Below are 18,402 nucleotides of genomic sequence, written 5' to 3'. Positions count from 1 at the left end.
CCAAGCCGCACTTCCTTCACCTTTCCTTAGGGATGCTGCCTGGATGCAGGCCCTAGGTCTTGCCTGTGGTCACCATAGCCAGGAGATGGTGGCACAGGAGGCGTGGATCTCTCATCTCTTCCGCCTTGTGCCTCTTGCAGTGTCCGCATCCTCTTCAGGTGTCGCTTTTCTCCAGGAAACTGGGAAGGGATTCTAGGCAGGGTCCTGGTGGGTGCTGAGAGGTGGGTCTGGCTAGACACCAGGACCTCACTCCCCACATGGGAGCTCCCCTTTCCTCTCAGACTGTAGCCAGGAGGGACTGCGATTTCCAGGGAGCCAGGCTGGTCACCTGTAAAAGACCTGTAAAGAGGAGGGGCCAGCATGCCCGCATTGCAGGTCTGCAGTACCTGTCACCATGCAGTCAATATCCAGCACCACCCAAGCACCCAGCGAAGGAGGCTCTTTATTTTTGTTGTCATTTAGTGCATTTGCTCTGCACACAATTGGTGTGAGGTAGGTATTAACATACACACCTTTTTTAAGGTTGAGAGAACAGAGGCTCAGAGAGAGCAAGTCTCCTGCAGAGTACAGATTAGAATTCAGATGGAATTCCAAATCCCATGCCTTTAAACACAAAACCTATTATCCCTGTCATTTGCATGGACGAGTCAAGTTGGAGCTTGTGTAATGAGAGAGACCTCAGCCTCAGAGAAGAAGCCAGCCCTGCCAGGGAGTGTGCCCAGCTCCATGCCTCCTATTAGCTGAGGAGACCTTGCCTGTGCCTGGAAATTGAAGTCTCTCTCTCTCTCTCTCTCTCTCTCTCTCTCTCTCTCTCTCTCTCTCTCTCTGTCTCGCTAACCCTCTCCCTCCTTCCCTCCCTTCCTTCTTCCCTCTCTCCCTCTTTCTCCTTCTCCCTCCCTTTCTCCCTCCTGCTGGTTGCTTCCTGTCTTTAGAGATGCTTGGAAGTGAAAAAGGAAAGACTTTTGCCCAAAATTTAGCATGAAACATAGACCACAAAAGTAGAGTAAAAGATATGAAAACATGCTCAAAGTCACTAATCATCAAGAGATACAAATCAAAACAACAATGGGTACCATCTTACACCTGTCAGAATAGCTATCAACAAATCAACAAGAGACAAGTGCTGGTGAGGATGTGGAGAAAAAGGAACCCTCGTGCACTGCTGGTGGGAATGCAGACTGGTGCAGCCACTGTGGAGAACAATATGGAGTTTCCTCAAAAAATTAAAAATGGAACTCCCATTTGACCCAGTGATCCCACTTCTAGGAATATATCCCAAGAAACCAGAAACACCAATCAGAAAGAATATATGCAGCCCTTACGTTCATAGCAGCACAATTTACAATAGCTAAGATTTGGAAACAGCCTAGGTGCCCATCAGCAGATGAGTGTTTTAAAAAATGGTGGTACAAAATAAACGAAAAAATGGTGGTACATCTACACAATGGATTACTATGCTCCTGTAAAAGAGAAAGAACTCTTACCATTCACAACAGCATGGATGGACATGGAGAGCATTATGCTAAGCAAAATAAGCCAGTAGGAGAAAGATAAATATCACATGATCTCACTCATTTGTGGATATAATGAACACAACATAAACTGATGAACAAAAATAGATCCAGAGACAGAGAAGCATCGAACAGACCATCAAACCTCAAAGGGCAATGGTAAGATATGTACACAGATAATAATTTAATTTAAAAAAAAACTCAAAGGGAAGGTAGGGGAAGGTGGGAGTAAGGGAGAGAGATCAAGCAAAGGACTTGTGTGCATGCATATAAGCATAACCAATGGATACAGACAGTAGGAGGTGGGGGATGGTCGGGGAGAGGTGGGGGGGGTGAGGGGGGGGAGGTATGTAATACTATATGCAATTCTTTAAACAATGAAGAATTAAAAAAGAAAAAGAAAAAAATAACTAGAGCAAAAAGGAGGGAGCTCTTCTTCTTCCTGGTGCCTGTTCTCCCAGAGTCTCCTGCCCCTTCTGCAGAGACACCATGCCTCATCCCCGCACCAGCCCTCCCTAGATGCACACAAGTCCTGGTTCTCCTGGGTGGGGTCATCAGGCCTCACAGTCACTCCCGCTACTCCAGGCTTTGTTCCTGTAACTCACAACAGTTGGAATTTGGAGTCCAAGCTCCTCATTTGGAAAAGAAGGGAACTGAGACCCAAAGGTCTCCCCTAGTTCCACAGAAAATTCTACTGCAGTTGCACCACGGCCAAGCTCCCCACCCTCCCCAACACCCTCTCTGCATCTCCTCATATCCTCTCTCGTGCTCGCTTCCTCCCTCTCCCATCTCTTGGGACAATGACCTGGTTTATTCTCATTCCAGCACCTGCAGGAGTTTTAGAAGCTTCTGCCCCAGTGTAAACTGACCTTCAACCCCAGGACTGCGCACTTTATTTATTGAAACCACTTCTTTTGGTGGAGTGTGAGGGAGGGTCAGGAGGAGGTCAGAGGAGACCAGACTCACAATGGAAGGTATTTGGCAGGAGGAGGCCAGTGGGGTGAGGAGAGTGAGATCCACCCAGATTGAAAGCATGTGAAAGAAAACAAACAGGAGCCCCACACCACCCCGTGGAAGGTGGGGGACATCAGAACCAGAGGTGGCTATGGCTCCAGGCGGCCAGGGGGCAGCTCCAGGGACAGCAGCCCAGAAGAAAAGGAGACACAAGTGCTTCCTCTCTCGGGGACCCTCATGCACGCTTTCTCTGCAAAGGAAACTTCAGGAGGGGTCTCCAGTTAATACTTTGCAACAAGGCAGGTTCAGAGGGTGTGGTCCTTTAAGAAAATCATTACACCGCACAGGTACGGTGTGTGGGATAAAAATGGTTTGGATCCTAAAGGCAGGGAGGAAAATAAGATAAACGCTGATGAGTTCAACCGCACTGCCACTGCCAAGGCAGCCCAAGGCAGCTGAGAGCCTGGCACCCAGGGGGATACCAGTAATGCTCACCTCACAAACCCAAATCTGGCCTGGCCGCCCCAGCCACCACCACCACCACCACCACCAACCCCCCCCCCTCCCCACTTCAGGTGGGAAGGCAGCAGACCACACCCTGGAAACCCAAGAGCACAACCACGGAGTTCTGCTGCCAGGCTTTTCCTCTCGCTGCCTGGGCTCGGCTTCACTTGTTTGCCAACTTAAACACACTATTTAAACATGGACCTTTCCTTTACAGCAACAAGTAAAATACTTCGCTTGGTGGGAAGTTGATGTGGCTCTTTAACTTTTAATAAATATCTGCTATTGAAAGGCATGGTTGCTGCTTTTTGCGGGGAAGGGCATAAATAATTGCCTTGAGCCACACGTTGATGGCCCTCCAGGGGGCATTGATTCTGCCAAGTCCTTGCACAGGCACGGGTGGAGTGAGGGCATTTTTGATTTGATCACGTCAACCTGATAATGTTACTCAAAACTGACAATTGATTCCAGGGGAAGAGCCATGCCCAGTGCAGTGGGACTGGAAGCCCAGGGGTGTCTGCCTCCATTCATTCATTCATTCCTCTCTTGGCCCATTCATTCCACAAGCCCACTGGACTGGGACAGTCTCTGGTATACTCTCCCTTGGAGGCTTTGGAATGGGGAGATATGGTTTCTAGACTCCAGCACCCTTTCCCACCTGACACCAGCATGCCCAGTGTCTGGATTGGAGTAATTAGTTCATTGATTGAGTCAACAAATCTTTACTGAAAGCCTACTATGTCCCAGGCTCTGCTCTGGCCGCAGGGAACACTGGTTCTCCCGGCTCCCCCGAGCTTCTAGTCCAGATGACAAGCAAAATGGAAAATAAATAAATAAATAAAACACAAATGGAGTTTGCTTTAGGAGAGTAATAAAAGCCTAGCAGGAATCTGGAAAAAGGTGTGGATGAAAAAGGAGAAGAACTCAGCCATTTTGGCTTAATGGATAGATTGTGGGCCCCGGACTGAAAGGTCTGAGGTTTGATTTTGGTCAAGGGCACATATCTCAGACTGGATATCTGCCCCTGGTCTGGATGCATACAGGAGGCAACCAATCGATGTGTCTCCCAATGGTGTGTCCCTCTCACATCCATGTTTCTCTCTGTGTGTCTCTCCCCTCCCTTCCACTCTCTCTAAAAAGCAATGGAGAAAATATCCATTTTCTCCAGGATTAACAAGAGGGGGGGGGGGGGGGGGCAGGCTAATTTGGTTGGAAAAGTCTACAAAGTCCTCATCGCAGACCTAGGGAGGCTGTGCTGGACTTGCCACAACAGATAATGGTAAGTGTTGGCAGCTGCATTTCTTACTTTGGTCCACTTACAGTAGGCAGCCAGGACTGGTCAAACTTCCTGCCCATCTTGCTAGTCACCCAGCAAAGCAAAATGCTGCCGAAAGGGTTTCTTCCTAGTGTTTCTGTTCAGAAGCAAAATCACTGCGCTGTGAGCTAGGTACTGGGGTTTGCTCTGTGGCCATTAGGACAAGAAAAATCTAACAGCTTCAAACAAATGCATGATTTTTAAGATAAAACTTTCTTCTGATGTTCTTTTTGAAATAACTGCTGGAAGCCTCAGGAGCTGCTCTGAACAGTGTCCTCCAATCGAATTTTAATTTTAAATAATGAATGTAACCACCTTCCAGCCATGCCAATAAATTAGTCTTTTTATCAGTCCGAAGGATGATTTTAAAATTAGGGGAGAATCAGGATGCCTGGCTAGAGTGAATTTTGAATCCCCCTTCCCTATACATTAGATATGGGTGAGGTGTTTTTTTTATTGTTACAAAAGCTTTGTTAAATAGAACTATGTAAATTTGAGGATCATCACATTTGAATAGCCAAAGTTAGACCGCTAGGTTCAATCAAGAGGCCCTGGGAAAGCTGCCGGGTATGTGTGTGCGGGGTGGGTGCAGGTGGATTGAAGGGTGGTGGTGGTGGTGGTGTCAGTGCCTGAGAAGCTAACTACTCCCAGACTGTTCTGGAAGAATTTAAGTTTAGGCTGGTAGCCTGGAGGCAAGAGATGTCATTCAGTGAATTTTTGGAGCCCTCCGTTTCCATCACAGCTTCCTCTTATCTGGAGCTTCTATGTGGGGAGGAGTAGAATTCTGATCTACCCTCGCCCAGGCTTCGCCTCGGGTCTGTGACACGCTGTAGGCCTCTGCTCCTCTAGACCACTCCTGCTACCAGACCTAAAATTTGTCACGTTTCTCCCTAATTTCCCAGCTCTGTATGTGAGGAGTGCTTTTCCATCCCTCCCCTCAGACCCACCCCGCGGTTTTCAATGGCCAGGGGAGAGTGTGAACTCCGCGGGGCAGAGGGAGGGCTCCGGTTTGCACAGGGATGGGGGTTGGGGAGACAGTCTCTGGGACCAGGCACTTCCTCGGGCTGGCGCTGACCCTGTGACTAGCAGCCCAGAACCCGGGAACACTGGTGCCCTGAGATGCTCCATGGCTGCGAGGACCAGGCCTGGGGGGGGCGGGGGGGGGGGAGTGCCCAGGAAAGGGGGTTCGGTTCCCTGCGGAGACCCAGGGAGCACTCACTCCTTCCTCCCAAGGCTAGTGATTGCCCAGGAGGTCCCGCCGTCCTTCCCCTCCTTCCTCATTTGAATGCATGAAAATGCAAGTTGACTTTGGCAAGGCGATGCTCTTTCTCAGCCAGAGGGACCGTTTTGTTGCTCCAGGGTGAGGCCAGGGGTGAGAGGCAGCTCCGGCTCCCACATCCGGCAGCGGGCAACCGGGCCGAGCCCCAGCAGCTCCAAGATCCCAGGGCGCCCGCGGCGGCAGCAGGGGAGGTGGGATTGAAATGTTACCTTGAAATTTTTTTTTTAAAGTAAATTTGAAGCCCTCCGTGAGTATGTATAGATTGGTCCACACACCCCTGCATGCCGGGAACTTGACTTCTCCGAACGGCCCCTGCATCCGGAGAGTGGGCGCCTTGTGAGCGGCGAATCAATCGCTTCATTGGTTATTTAGTGATAAGAAGAAGGTCAGAGAAAGGCAAGTGTGAAAAAAGAAAAGAAACAGAAATGAAGAGGCAGAGAAGGGCCGGAGGGACCACAGCTCCGAGCTTCTGTCCTAGCCCTGAGCCTCAGGCAGATCTTGGCCGTGGGGGCCCCGGGGCTGGGCCCCGCCTCCCCGGGTGCGGCCTGAGGCTGCAGGCGGCGCGGGTCCGCCCCCTCCCGCTCCCGCGCCCCCTCCCGCCCCCGCGCCCCCTCCCCTCTCCCGCAGGCCGGGCCGCGAGGCGCACAGTTGGCCAGCGCCCAGGCCTCCCTCCGTCCCGCACTGCGCCCCGGTCTCCGCCTCCGGTTCTCCTGCGGGGGAGCTCGGACTGCCCTGCAGAGCGCGGGGGTCCGCTGCGGTCGAGACTTGCCCGCACACCCTGTCGGGGAGAGGGTCGGCGGAAAGGGGACAGACTAGGGGGCACCAGGGCAAAAAGTCCTCGAAAGGCCCCATGGGCCCCGCAGAGCTGTGCGCTGGCGGTCCCACTGAACGGGAAGGGCCCGAGCGCCGGCCCCCGCCTCCCATCCTTCTCTGGCCGCGGTCACCCCCGCTCCCCCTGCCTGGGTGGAGGTCTAGGGAAGGGGCTCCAGCCGGGCCGCGCTGGGGAAGGGGAGCGGGGGTGCCGCCTGCTCCCCCTGCGAGGGGGTGAAGGAGCAGACCCCAAAGGCTCCGCTTCCGGGAAGGGCGGAGCCGCTCCCTTTCCCCCGGGGCCCCAGGAGTAACCCCGAAACCCACGGTCTGACGGCCCCCGCTTCTCTGCCCCAGGGGCCTGCCTGCCCCGGTACCTGGGGCGGCCCAGGCTCGCGCGGACCGGTTCTCGCCTGGGTTTGGCCCCGGACCCCCCAGGAGCCGCCCTGTGGCTGCCCTCGAGGCTCCCCAACTGACAGCAGTGCTAGCTCCCCGGAAAGCGCGGCAGGCCTGTGCGGAGGCCCGTGTGGGAGAAGAGGTGGGAAACCACCGAGATGCAGGCGTGCCACCTGGCTGCCCACTGGCCGGCCAGCCACCGGAGGCAGCAGCCTTATTTATTGGCTGTTTGTTTTCCAAGTCAAAGATCCGGCATGGCCCAGATGATTTGTTTTTAAACCTTGGGGACATGCCTGGCGGGGTCTGGGTACAACAAACCTTCACCTCCTGAATTTATCAGGTGTCTTGCAACTCCGCCCACTGAGATGGAGAGACCGGAAACTAACCGGGGCGCCACCTTCCCTCTCTGGGCCTTAGGCGATCAGCTGCGGGAGCCTAAACCTCTGCCCCAGGGAGGGGGCGAGGTTCCAGTCTCCCGGGGCAGCTTGCTAGGGGCGCAGGCGGGAGGACTCAGCGCTCCATCCCCACGACTGGAGGCGCTGTGATGCGGCCACGCCTCGGGTCTCGGGGTCCGCGGGTGGAGGAACCCCCCACCGGGATCAAGGCTCTGAAGCCGATCCACTCTTTACCACCGTCCTGAGGAAGCGCAGGAGAAACTTCCCTAGGGCCATCCCGCTGTGAACAAGCGGCTTCATTCTTTTTCTATTTTGAGATGAGGCCTAGTGGGGTTGGCAGACGTGGGCTAAAAGAGGACAAGCACTTGCTTTCATTGACCCCCTTTACAGGGAGAGCAGCGTTGCCCCCTGAAAGCACCAGCTTCTCGCACGCCCGGAAAGCTGTTACTAAGCTGTCAGTGCCCACAGAAAACTGCCCTGGGCCTGCCCGGAGGGCGTCGGAGTACCACCGCGGAAGGAACAAGGAAGCTCATTAGCACTGAAAGCCCCCCCACCCCCGCCCCCGTGCCCCCTGCACCACCCACCCCTCCAATCAGGCCGAGGAAGCGAAGCGTCCGTGTTCTTGCTGATGGGAAATGTGTGCAGACCCCGCCGCCGTTCTAACACACTTACACCCACTGATGTATTGGGGGGCTGCATTTGGGGAGGGCTCCTGCTCTCATCCCTTTTCTTAGAGTGTGAGGTACCCTCTCCACCCCCCTTTTTTGTTTAAAAAAGGGGGGATTGTAATCCACTGCTTTTATCTTTTTTTATTTCCTTAACTGCACATCTTCACCCTCTCTGGCTCCCCTGCTGATTTGAGAGATTTGTTTGGTTCAGGGATTTAATGTGATCCTGATGTCAGATTTCAAGGAAGAAAGATTTAAAAGAACAAAGGGGGGCGGGGGTGTGTGGGGATCCGTTTGGAAGACAAGTTAAAACACACTTCTCAAAAATGAGATTATGACATTTTTCAAACTTTTCCAAACAAGAATATTTTGAGGATTCTTGGTCATCTCATTGCTTCTGAAAGAAACCCAGTGCTTCTACAGACACACTCAGAAACACACAGTCACATTTAAAACACACACAAACTCACTCCTGCACCATCACGCAAACCTACGGTATCACCCATGGAGCGCCCACTTCTAGTCCCTTCAGTTGGTACTCCTCAGGACGTGTGGGCAACCCATTTCCCATGGCCTCCTAGGAGTCAAGAGACTGTGCTCCGGAGAGAGAACTTCCCACAGGTGCCCAGACCCACTGGGAGCCCAGTGAGAGCCCGGCCCCCCAAGCCGCAGATGGGACCGGACCGGGCGCCGCGCTCTGGCCGGCACCTCTCCAGCCCAGCAGTGGCATGCCGGCGCCCAGGCTAGCCCAGCCAAGGCGCTGCCCTAGGGCGCTGTCCCCTCCCCCTGACCTTTCCCTATCAGAAACCGGACCGTCGCCTCCACCTCAGTCCCCACGGCTGTGGGAGGGGGGGTGGGGGGAGGAGCTGGGCAGAGGGAGGACTGCCCGGCTCAGATCCGCCTGCCCTATCACGCAGACTTCTGCTCTCAGTCTCTTCCTCTTTATGACTGCTGCAGATGACTGGGGGAGCAGAGAGGAGCGAGGCAGGGGGAAAGTTATGTCATAAAGGTATAAAACGGTGCTGTGACTCACCCGCTCCCCGCCGCAGGGACGGCTTTCGTGGCGGCGTCTCCGCTCGGCTAGCCGGGAGCCCGGCCGGCCTAACGTCACTGGGCTCCGCTGACTCAGATGGCCGAGTTTCTAGGGACCGGGCACACTGGGACTTTTTTTTTTTTTTTTTTTTTCCTTTTTCCAGCCTGGAGTCCGGAGGGCCGGGAGTGAGGCTGTGCTTTAGGGCAGCAATCAGGAGGGAGGGGGCTGGAAGCGGGCAAGGGAGCAGGAGGGGCGCGGGACGGGGTGCCGCCCGGCCACCCCAAAGGCTGTAGGTGCCCGGGCAGAGGCCCTGGGCAACTGGGCCAGCTCTGCCCCTCGGGCCCGGGCTCCGGCGCCGCTGCCCCAGCTCCTCCCCGGCTGCGCGGGTCCCCTCGGGAGCCCTCGCTCGCGGGCCCGCCCGCCCAGGCTATTTTTCTTTTTTCTTTTTTCCTCTTCCAAAGGGGGTTACACCCCACCCCCACACCATTTCCCTCTCTCCCCCTCTCCCCCCCCCCCCCAGCCTCCGGGCTTAAACCAATTACGCTGCTTTGCAAACAAAGTGTGGCCGGGTCTGGGGGAGGGGGCCGGCGGGGGAGGGGGCCCCGGGGTGGGGCGCGCGGCGGCCGGGCTGGCGGGCGGCGGCGGCCCCGCAGGTGCACCCGGGCTTTGTAGGTGCGAGCGCCTTTGTGCGGCGGACAAATGGGGAGAGGACGAGGAGGTGGGCACTCGAGCGACGTAAGCTCCACATCAGCGCAACGGCACTCGCCCCACAGCGGCCGCCCGCTCACTTCCCGCGGAGGCGCTCCCGGGCGCCGCGCTCCGCGGCCGCCTCCCGCCCCCGCCCGCCCCGCCGCCGCGCCCCGCAGCGCCCGGCTCCCTCCCCGCTAGGGCGGCGCTGGCCCGGCGCGGGCGCTCGGTGCCGCCAGCGCGGGCTCCCCGCTCCCGCTCCCGCCTCGCCCCTCGCGGCCGCCTGTCGCCGTGCGGGGCTGCATGGTTGCATCGGGGACGGCGACTCCAGGATGTTAGGGACTGTGAAGATGGAAGGGCATGAGAGCAGCGACTGGAACAGCTACTACGCGGACACCCAGGAGGTGAGAGTCCGGCAGTCGGCGGGACGGTCTGGGGCCCGTGCCCGGGTAGGCCGGGCGAGGCGGACGGGACGCCGGGCCGGGCCGGGTGGCGGGCGGACTGGGGACGCTCCTCGGTGCCCCCGCCGCCCGCCGCCCACCCGGGGTGGCCCCGGCCGGACCTTGGCCGGGCCTCGGTGCTAAACCCACTGCCCCTCGAGGGCGTCCGGGACACGGCGCTGGGCGCTGGGGACTGGAGAAAGGATTTCAGGGTATTCTGGGCTTTGAAAGCACCCGCCCTGGAAGCTTTTCCACTTCCGCGTGGAGAGCCCGAGCCGGAGCCGGAGCCGGAGCCGGCCCCAGGTGCTGCGGCTGGCGGGTGGGCGCCGGCAGGAGTTGGAGGCCGCTCTGGCAAAGCCGTAATTTGCCTCCAAGGGCGGCCCCTTCCTCCCGCAGTTGAATTCGTAGATGAGAGCTCGTTGCCGCTAAGTTGAGCGACTTAATAAGTAACCGATTCCAAAATTTTATAAAACTTCTTCTAAGCTCTGTTTGAGAAGCGTGTTCGTTCTTCTCCAGAACCGCTGGGTGGCGCTGGTGCAAGAGGACTTTTCCTCCAGGGGAACCTGTTTCTCTTCATTGTCCCCATGGTGGCACGCTCAGTTAGTTTACTATTTTACAGTGTGCACAAAGGGATTGCTAGGAAAATCGGGTACTGACAGGGCCACCGCCAGTAAATTTATCTAGAAACAAATGATGATTGCCTCTCAAAAAAGTTTATCATTATTGAAACTGCCTTGGACAATTACGGGGAGAGGAAAAGAAAAAAAAAGTGAAACACAGTTTAAGACATATAGACAGAAAAATATGACATCAGGAAATATTGTCATGGTAATGAATTGATTTAGATTTGTATATCTTCACAAACTTAACTTGAGTTTATTTGCTAATACCATAGCAGAGTGTGCCCAGTTAAATCTGTTGGCCTTTTATTTTAAAATAAAGTCATATTTCCTGATGAAAACAAATTTAAGAATATCGTTATTTTTATTAAATAGTCAGAGAAGTAGCTGTTATATGTCTGGGCTCTGTATTTTAAACATATCTACTGCATTCCAAAATTTCTGTGGGTAAGGGTTTTATCCTACTGGTGATTTTTAAAAGGGGCTTAGAACTCTTAGGTTTAATTCAGATTCAGTCATCTCAACCCACTAGTTTATTAAGCCCTCTGTGGAAAAAGGGGTTCCTTACAGGTTAACGCTGAGATTTGGGAAGTAAAAAATAAGTAGACTTTGATTTTGGAATTTTAAAGTATTTGAAAACCATTAGCCAGTGTTTGAAATCATCAGCGGCAACCTGTCAGTATGTGAAAAAAATAGATGATTATTTCAACAAGTCGTGTCTCAACATTTTCTTAAGGGGCTGGAAATACGTAATGAAATTAGTGCACATTTTTGAAAGGTTTAAAGAAGTGTATATGTAGTCATGTTACAGTTAACTGCATTGCTATTATCATGCAACCCTTCCTGACCCTTCTTCTATTGTAGGTCTATTTTATATATTTTTCCCCAAAACCTATTTAACCTGTGAGTTTCTCTCAATATTACAGTTGCTACAGGTAGGTGGAAAATACTACTTGTAAATATAATAAACGAAAAGTCGCCATTTGACAAAAACTGCTAAGAGAGTAAAGCCAGTTGAGGAATGGATAGTCATACGGCTTTGAACGCTTTATTCTCTCTAAGAGAGTTTAATTAACAGCCACCCCACAGACACACCGCTGCTGTGGCTGCTGTTTGGTCAGCCAGCCGGGCAGGTGCAGGTGGGATGGGTGCTGAGTTGTCGCCCTGTTGCCAACCCACAGCACTCCAAAGGTGGAGTGAATAATTGGAGGGTCAGAGATTAATTCTGCTTTCGGAGTTTTAACTCCTTTTAACCGAAGGGCACTTTCTTTGCGGAGGCCTCCTGGCTGGAAGGAAGAGGAGATGGAGAGACCCCAGAAGCCAGCCCCGGAGTCTGGAGTGTAAGGGAATTCATTGCACATTTTCCTGGGGACGTTTGCTGTGAGCTTGTCTTGCATGCCTGCCACACTAGGATTTCCTCCCTACCGTGCCAGACCTGGGCTCCTTCTGGGGAGCGCGCCTCCGGTTTGCCCCGGCAAGGGGTCCTGTGCCCTCCTCTCGCCTCGGGGTTCGCGCCCAGCTAACCTTGCCCTTCGGGGCCTCTTGGCCCCGCTTTCTCCCCTCCAGGCCTACTCCTCCGTCCCGGTCAGCAACATGAACTCGGGCCTGGGCTCCATGAACTCCATGAACACCTACATGACCATGAACACCATGACCACGAGCGGCAACATGACCCCGGCGGCGGCTTCCTTCAACATGTCCTACGCCAACCCGGGCCTGGGCGCCGGCCTGAGCCCCGGCGCGGTGGCCGGCATGCCCGGGGGCTCCGCGGGCGCCATGAACAGCATGACGGCGGCGGGCGTGACGGCCATGGGCACGGCGCTGAGCCCGGGGGGCATGGGCGGCATGGGCGCGCAGCCCGCCGCCCCCATGAACGGCCTGGGCCCCTACGCCGCCGCCATGAACCCCTGCATGAGCCCCATGGCCTACGCGCCCTCCGGCCTGGGCCGCAGCCGGGCCGCGGGCGGCGGCGACGCCAAGACCTTCAAGCGCAGCTACCCGCACGCCAAGCCGCCCTACTCCTACATCTCGCTCATCACCATGGCCATCCAGCAGGCGCCCAGCAAGATGCTCACGCTGAGCGAGATCTACCAGTGGATCATGGACCTCTTCCCCTACTACCGGCAGAACCAGCAGCGCTGGCAGAACTCCATCCGCCACTCGCTGTCCTTCAACGACTGCTTCGTCAAGGTGGCGCGCTCGCCGGACAAGCCGGGCAAGGGCTCCTACTGGACGCTGCACCCCGACTCCGGCAACATGTTCGAGAACGGCTGCTACCTGCGCCGCCAGAAGCGCTTCAAGTGCGAGAAGCAGCCCGGGGCCGGGGGCGGCGGGAGCGGGGGCGGCGGGGGCTCCAAGGGCGGCCCCCCTGACAGCCGAAAGGACCCCTCGGCCTCGGCCAACAGCAGCGGCGACTCACCCCTGCACCGAGGGGGGGTCCACGGGAAGGCCGGCCAGCTAGAGGGCGCGCCGGCCCCGGGGCCCACTGCCAGCCCCCAGACTCTGGACCAGACGGCGACAGGGGGCGCCTCGGAGTTGAAGACTCCGGCCTCGGCAGCTGCACCCCCCATCAGCTCCGGGCCTGGGGCTCTGGTATCTGTGCCCCCCTCCCACCCAGTGCACGGTCTGGCGCCCCACGAGTCCCAGCTTCACCTGAAAGGGGACCCCCACTACTCCTTCAACCACCCCTTCTCCATCAACAACCTCATGTCCTCGGATCAGCAGCACAAGCTGGACTTCAAGGCCTACGAGCAGGCGATACAGTACTCGCCCTACGGCGCCTCATTGCCCGCCAGCCTGCAGCTGGACAGCGCCTCGGTGGCCGCCCGGAGCCCCATTGAGCCCTCAGCCCTGGAGCCGGCCTACTACCAAGGTGTGTATTCCAGACCTGTCCTAAACACTTCCTAGCTGTCCTAGGCCAGGGGTTTGTTTGTCCTGGCCATGCTGGTAGCAGGAGAGGGGGGAAACAGCAGCAAACAAACACACATACCAAGCTGAGGACAGCATCATAAAGTACCAACTATTTTAATTTCTCTTTTTGTGTGTGTGCACACAATCTTTTTCCCAGTGCAAAGGACTGTTACCTTGTTGTTATTCAAAAGCCTGTGTATATCAGTAGGAAGAAAACCATCCCCCAAACCAACATACATTTTCCCTGCGACGTTTAATGATCCATAAGTGTATATATCAAATGTTCCTACTTCCTCATCCCTTTCTTTCCACTTTCCCATCCAGACACATTCTAGTGTGTGCAGGCTTTATTTAAAAAGAAGAAAGATGGTCAAGCTTGTAAAATATTTGTTTGTACCTTTTTCCCTCTTTACCTGACCCCCCGCCTCCCCCAAAACACACACACACACACACACACACACACACACACAAGTTTACAGGTCTATGGCAATACTCTTCACCACAAGAACTCAGAGTGAGGAAACAAGTATTGAAGGACAATACTGCTGTTATGTAGCAAAACATAAACAGGTTATAAACATCAGAACCATTTATTTCTCAGCTTACATTTCTGATCCATTCAGATAGTAGCTCTCTTAAAATGAAATACTTAAAATGAAATGCATAAGTATTATGTACCAACATCCATGCTCATGCTCAGATATGTAGGCATCCTCCATGTGTTTACATAACACAGGGAGGTGATAGGTAGGAGGTATACATGCTACATTTTCAGGAGTTGCCTGACCAAGAAATTACAAACACACCCTTCCTTGTCCTCTCTACCCACAGATCGCGCTGGGAATCAATTCCCCCCAAATCGCCCCTCTCAGTAACTCTGCTCCTTACTTTGCAGAGTGCAATGGTCATGTCATTCTGAGGTCAGATAACATGTATAAAATTAGCTTCTATGTATCTATACCATTTAAAGAATATTTTTCTCCAGAAAAAAAAGGGACTATTACAATGTTCAAGGAGAGATGTTATAGGGAGCCATATTTCAACATTTGGTTCAAGGTTCCAAAATCCAATTGATTGTGGTAATTTTAATTACTGTCATCGTGTGCTTGTTCATTCAGTGTTAATGCACTTTTCACAGTTGGACATGGTGTTAGGGTAGTCAGACGGGTTTCATTATTATCCCTTTTGCTTTCTCAATGTTAATTTATTGCATGGTTTATTCTTTTTTTTCTTTACAGTTGAAATTGCTTTAAATGATGGTTAAAAATACAAATTAAAATGTTAATTTTTATCAATGTGATTGTAATTAAAATATTTTGATTTAAATAATGAAAATAAATTTTAAGCCGTGGAACATGTTCTCGATCATTTGCAGTTAAGGACTTTAAATAAATCAAATGGTAACAAAAAAAAGTATTTTTGTTATTTTCCTTAATTAAATCCAAAATAGATAATCTGAATATGATATTTTTCAAAGTCTGGCACTGAATGTAAGAGACAAAAAGGAAAATAATCTAAAAAAATTGTTTTGTTTATGTTTATTATAGGAACATGTAGTTAGTTTTAAAAAAAGTTAAAGAAATTCAATAAAACGGAATAGAAAAAATTGATTTAATATTCCAAGAATTGAAATTAAGTTTCCTTATTTTCAGAAATGTTTATTTCAATTTTTGAGGTGGGCTTAAACCTACTATGTTTCCTTTGAAATTAAATACACAATGAAATAAATACAATTAACTATCCTTCCCTCTTTCCCAGCATACCATTTTCTTTTATCGGAGAAATATTTGAATGAAGTGTCAGATGTGGCTGTTAAAATTAAGTTGTCTGCAACAGGGAACCCCGGAATCCTCTTACATTAAAAAGAGAAACAAAACTTAACCATCGAGGTAGCTTTGCAGGGGACAAGGAGGCCAGTTCATTCACTCCTGCAGGGGAAGCTTTGTGCCACAGGGCCGGTCCACTCGCTGCCGCTATTTTGTGTCGTGTGAAGATATTTTTAAAATACTGTTCCTAAAAATACTGTTCCAGAGACATTAGTTAAAGCCGATGATTTCTTTGCCTTCTAAGAAGCTTTAAAATGCAACTTCACACCCCTCCAGTGGCTGGAGATCACAAAATCATTAATCTCCTTTGATAGTAGGCTCACTTTCCAGTCCACCTAGTTCTTTGTCAGTCTTGTTAGGATTGACATCAACAATAACAACCCCAGCCCTAGCGGAGGCCGGCCTGCCTGCGGCCTGTGTGTGAACCCCATCGTGGCCAGGGCTTGAACTTGGACAGCTTTCACTTTGATCGCCCCACTCCACACAGAGGACAAGATAAAAAGAGCTGTGTGAGTCCCTTAATTGTCCAGTAATTGCCTCCCCGGACGAGAGAAGGGGTGCCGTGTGGCACTTGAGAAAAATCCAGAAATCCCCAAACCCCGCTCTCACGTCAGCTAATGAAAGGAGGAGAGGGAAATGACTGGGTTGAGTCATTTCAAAACCTAATTTGGAGGCCTGGGAAGGACACGGAAGGTCCAAAGAGGATCAAGCGTTCAAGCCCAACAGTTATTTATATTTAGATAGCAGGTAAACAGGCGTTGGCAGATTTGAATTCCGATTGTAATATAAGGCGTGAGCTTGGCCTCGGAGTTTTATCCGGCCACTCCGAATCTAAATCGTTTTTGCGAGCGCTGGCCTCCGCGTGGTCCTCGCCCCCCCCCCCCCCCCTCTAGGGTCCGGGATCTAGTTCTGCCCGCGCCCGCCGGCGGTCAGCGGCCTCTGCCCTCGCCCCCTCCCGGGCGGGAACCTTGTATGGGCTTCGGGGCGAGAGCCTCGGGCTTCGGGCTCACAGCCACTTTGGGGGCCTGCCTGGTGCTGGGATGGCCGATCTCGCCTGGGGGGCTTCTCCCTGGGTTCTGGGCCACCCCTGGGAGTAACCCCCTCCGGGCACCTCCCGCCCGCCCGTCCCGCCGCCTCCGGGCGCCTCCGTCGGTCCCGGCGCGGGCCCGGCGGCGGTTGCCGGGAATGAGGGTCGAGCTGGACCACAAGCATCTGGAGGTGACAAGTGCAGTTAGTCCCTTATTATGTGGGCATTTCCCCTCCCGGCGAATAAATCTGTTGAGCCCAAGACTTAAAAGTCAACAAAGAAGGCCGGGCTCGTCCCGAAGGCTCCCGCGGCCCCGGCTCCCGCGTCTCCCGCTGCGTAATCCGGTCACGGAGCGGGCACACCGCCGCGGGCGCGGGCCGGGCCGCCCGGGGCCGGGGGAGCGGCTGTGGCTCCGGGGGTGCGGGGACCCTCCTCGGGCGTATCGCCTTCCCGCGACCTGCTCCCCCAGCCACCCCCTTTCCGTGGAGCTTGTGTGTTTTGCACCAAGGATGCGCCCGCAGACCAGGGCCGAAAAGGGGGTGCGAAGCGCACAGCAGCGGGCTTTATTTAGGAATTGCTCCCGCGGTGGGGGAGGGGGACAGGGGAGGCGGGAGGGGGAGCGAGGGAGAAGGAAAATCCTTGCAACACACCCAAGTGCAAAAAGCTCCGGAGGCCCTCAGATCCGCTGACAAAGCTGCGGAGCAAACGCATAGAAAAAAAGAAAAAGAGAAATGTTTTAGGAGTGAGTGTAGTGCCTGGAAGGAAACTTCAAATGTTACTTTCACCTTGTTCCAGGCCTGAAACATTGTTTTTAATTGATAAAAACGAAAAGACAACTAAATAGAGACAAGGGGGGGGGGGGATTCTATTCAGCAGAAACTACACAACTTAGAAGAGTTCCCAAGTAGAAGGCAGCTCAGTCTGTTTTCTACCTTATGGCAAATACAGTGTTTAAATCAAGGACGGAATTTAACTTACATTGTCCTTCATGGCCTCCCCATAGCAGAATGGACTGCTGAGAATTATTATCGGAGGAAGGATTAAACAAACAAAATCCTATTAAAGTTCTTAACTTCTGTTTTCATTTTCTGCTGGCCAGATATCCAACTGATTTCACTGAAAGTAGAGAAACAGGGCGTTTTTACGGGATTCTAACAGATTTGAATGACCCACAGCACAAAAGTAATTTTGGAGTGACAAAATTTTACCTCGTTGTTTTGGCACTTTTAAAAGTTGGTCTCAATTCCACAAAAATGCTTATTAAATTTCTTTATAAAAACGTCTCCAATCAATACAAATTCCATTCAATGCAGGCTAAAGTAGGAGACCTGTAGCCTAAATTAATTAACCTTTCCTCAGGATCAATTGGTTTTCTGTTGATTTAGAAGTAATATTGTAGAACATTTAGCCATAATGTATTTTAATGTCATACCTCAATATGTCAAGAGGAAGAATTTGTTGAAAAGGTAAAAGTTATTCATTAGATGCCTACTAAATTTGTAACAAAATATTTTACCTTTATAATTAAATTTTAATTGTTTATTGTATTGTAGTTAAATGTGTTTTGTAACTAAAAGTAGTTAAGATAATGTTTAATTACCTTAAGATAATTATGTGCAAACAGGTAGGTTATTTGTAGGCTATCTTGGGCTAAATATGTAATTACATTATGCTAAAATTTAGAAATAAGTTTTTTTCCCCACATGGTAAGAATCATTTGCATCAATGGAAACTCACAAGAGTAAGACTGTAATAAAATTAAACAACTTGTAGGATATTACAGTCTTCCTATTTAGAAATAGAATGCATTTGAGGAGATACAAGTTTTTCTTAAAGTAGCCATTTATGCAAATTTTATTTTCTACAGGTGATTCTATTTGTTCTATTCAAATAATACTTAATACCAGATTACTTTAAATATCGTTTTTTCTCCTTCCAGATAGTTAAGTCCGAGGTCACAGTGCTTCCACTGGTGTTTCTCTTTTTAGCTCCCAGGCTGACCTTTGGACAGCTCCGACTGCAGCCCTCAC

The 18,402-nt window shown here is 52.3% G+C and overlaps 1 protein-coding gene across 3 annotated transcripts; it reads left to right on the top strand.

Annotated features, from left to right (window-relative positions):
* Nucleotides 1–9,467: 9,467 nt before the first annotated feature.
* FOXA1 (forkhead box A1) lies at nt 9,468–17,818 on the top strand. 3 transcript variants are annotated; one of them, XM_045585535.1, is made up of 3 exons: nt 9,468–9,953; nt 12,176–13,481; nt 17,472–17,818. In XM_045585535.1, exons 1-3 carry the CDS (start codon nt 9,882–9,884, stop codon nt 17,525–17,527), a joined length of 1,434 nt encoding a protein of 477 aa, XP_045441491.1. In that variant the 5' UTR covers nt 9,468–9,881; the 3' UTR covers nt 17,528–17,818. The 3 variants fall into 3 exon arrangements, with proteins under 3 accessions (XP_045441491.1, XP_045441502.1, XP_036308253.1); XM_045585546.1 differs by lacking the exon at nt 17,472–17,818 and adding an exon at nt 14,758–15,083; XM_036452360.2 differs by lacking the exon at nt 17,472–17,818 and having other exon boundaries at nt 9,469–9,953; nt 12,176–15,083.
* Nucleotides 17,819–18,402: the final 584 nt, after the last annotated feature.

Source organism: Pipistrellus kuhlii, unplaced genomic scaffold (genome assembly GCF_014108245.1).
Source record: "Pipistrellus kuhlii isolate mPipKuh1 unplaced genomic scaffold, mPipKuh1.p scaffold_m20_p_1, whole genome shotgun sequence".
NCBI classification, from domain to species: Eukaryota; Metazoa; Chordata; class Mammalia; order Chiroptera; family Vespertilionidae; genus Pipistrellus; species Pipistrellus kuhlii.
This window is presented reverse-complemented; position numbering and strand designations above follow the sequence as displayed.

What these genes read in the sequence shown, in the direction of transcription:
- FOXA1 (XM_045585535.1), top strand. Translation starts at nt 9,882, where the DNA reads ATGTTAGGGACTGTGAAGATGGAAGGGCATGAGAGCAGCGACTGGAAC. An exon ending in ACTACGCGGACACCCAGGAG is followed by an intron (nt 9,954 to 12,175) that starts GTGAGAGTCCGG and finishes TCTCCCCTCCAG; the next exon opens with GCCTACTCCTCCGTCCCGGT. An exon ending in GGAGCCGGCCTACTACCAAG is followed by an intron (nt 13,482 to 17,471) that starts GTGTGTATTCCA and finishes TCTGCTGGCCAG; the next exon opens with ATATCCAACTGATTTCACTG.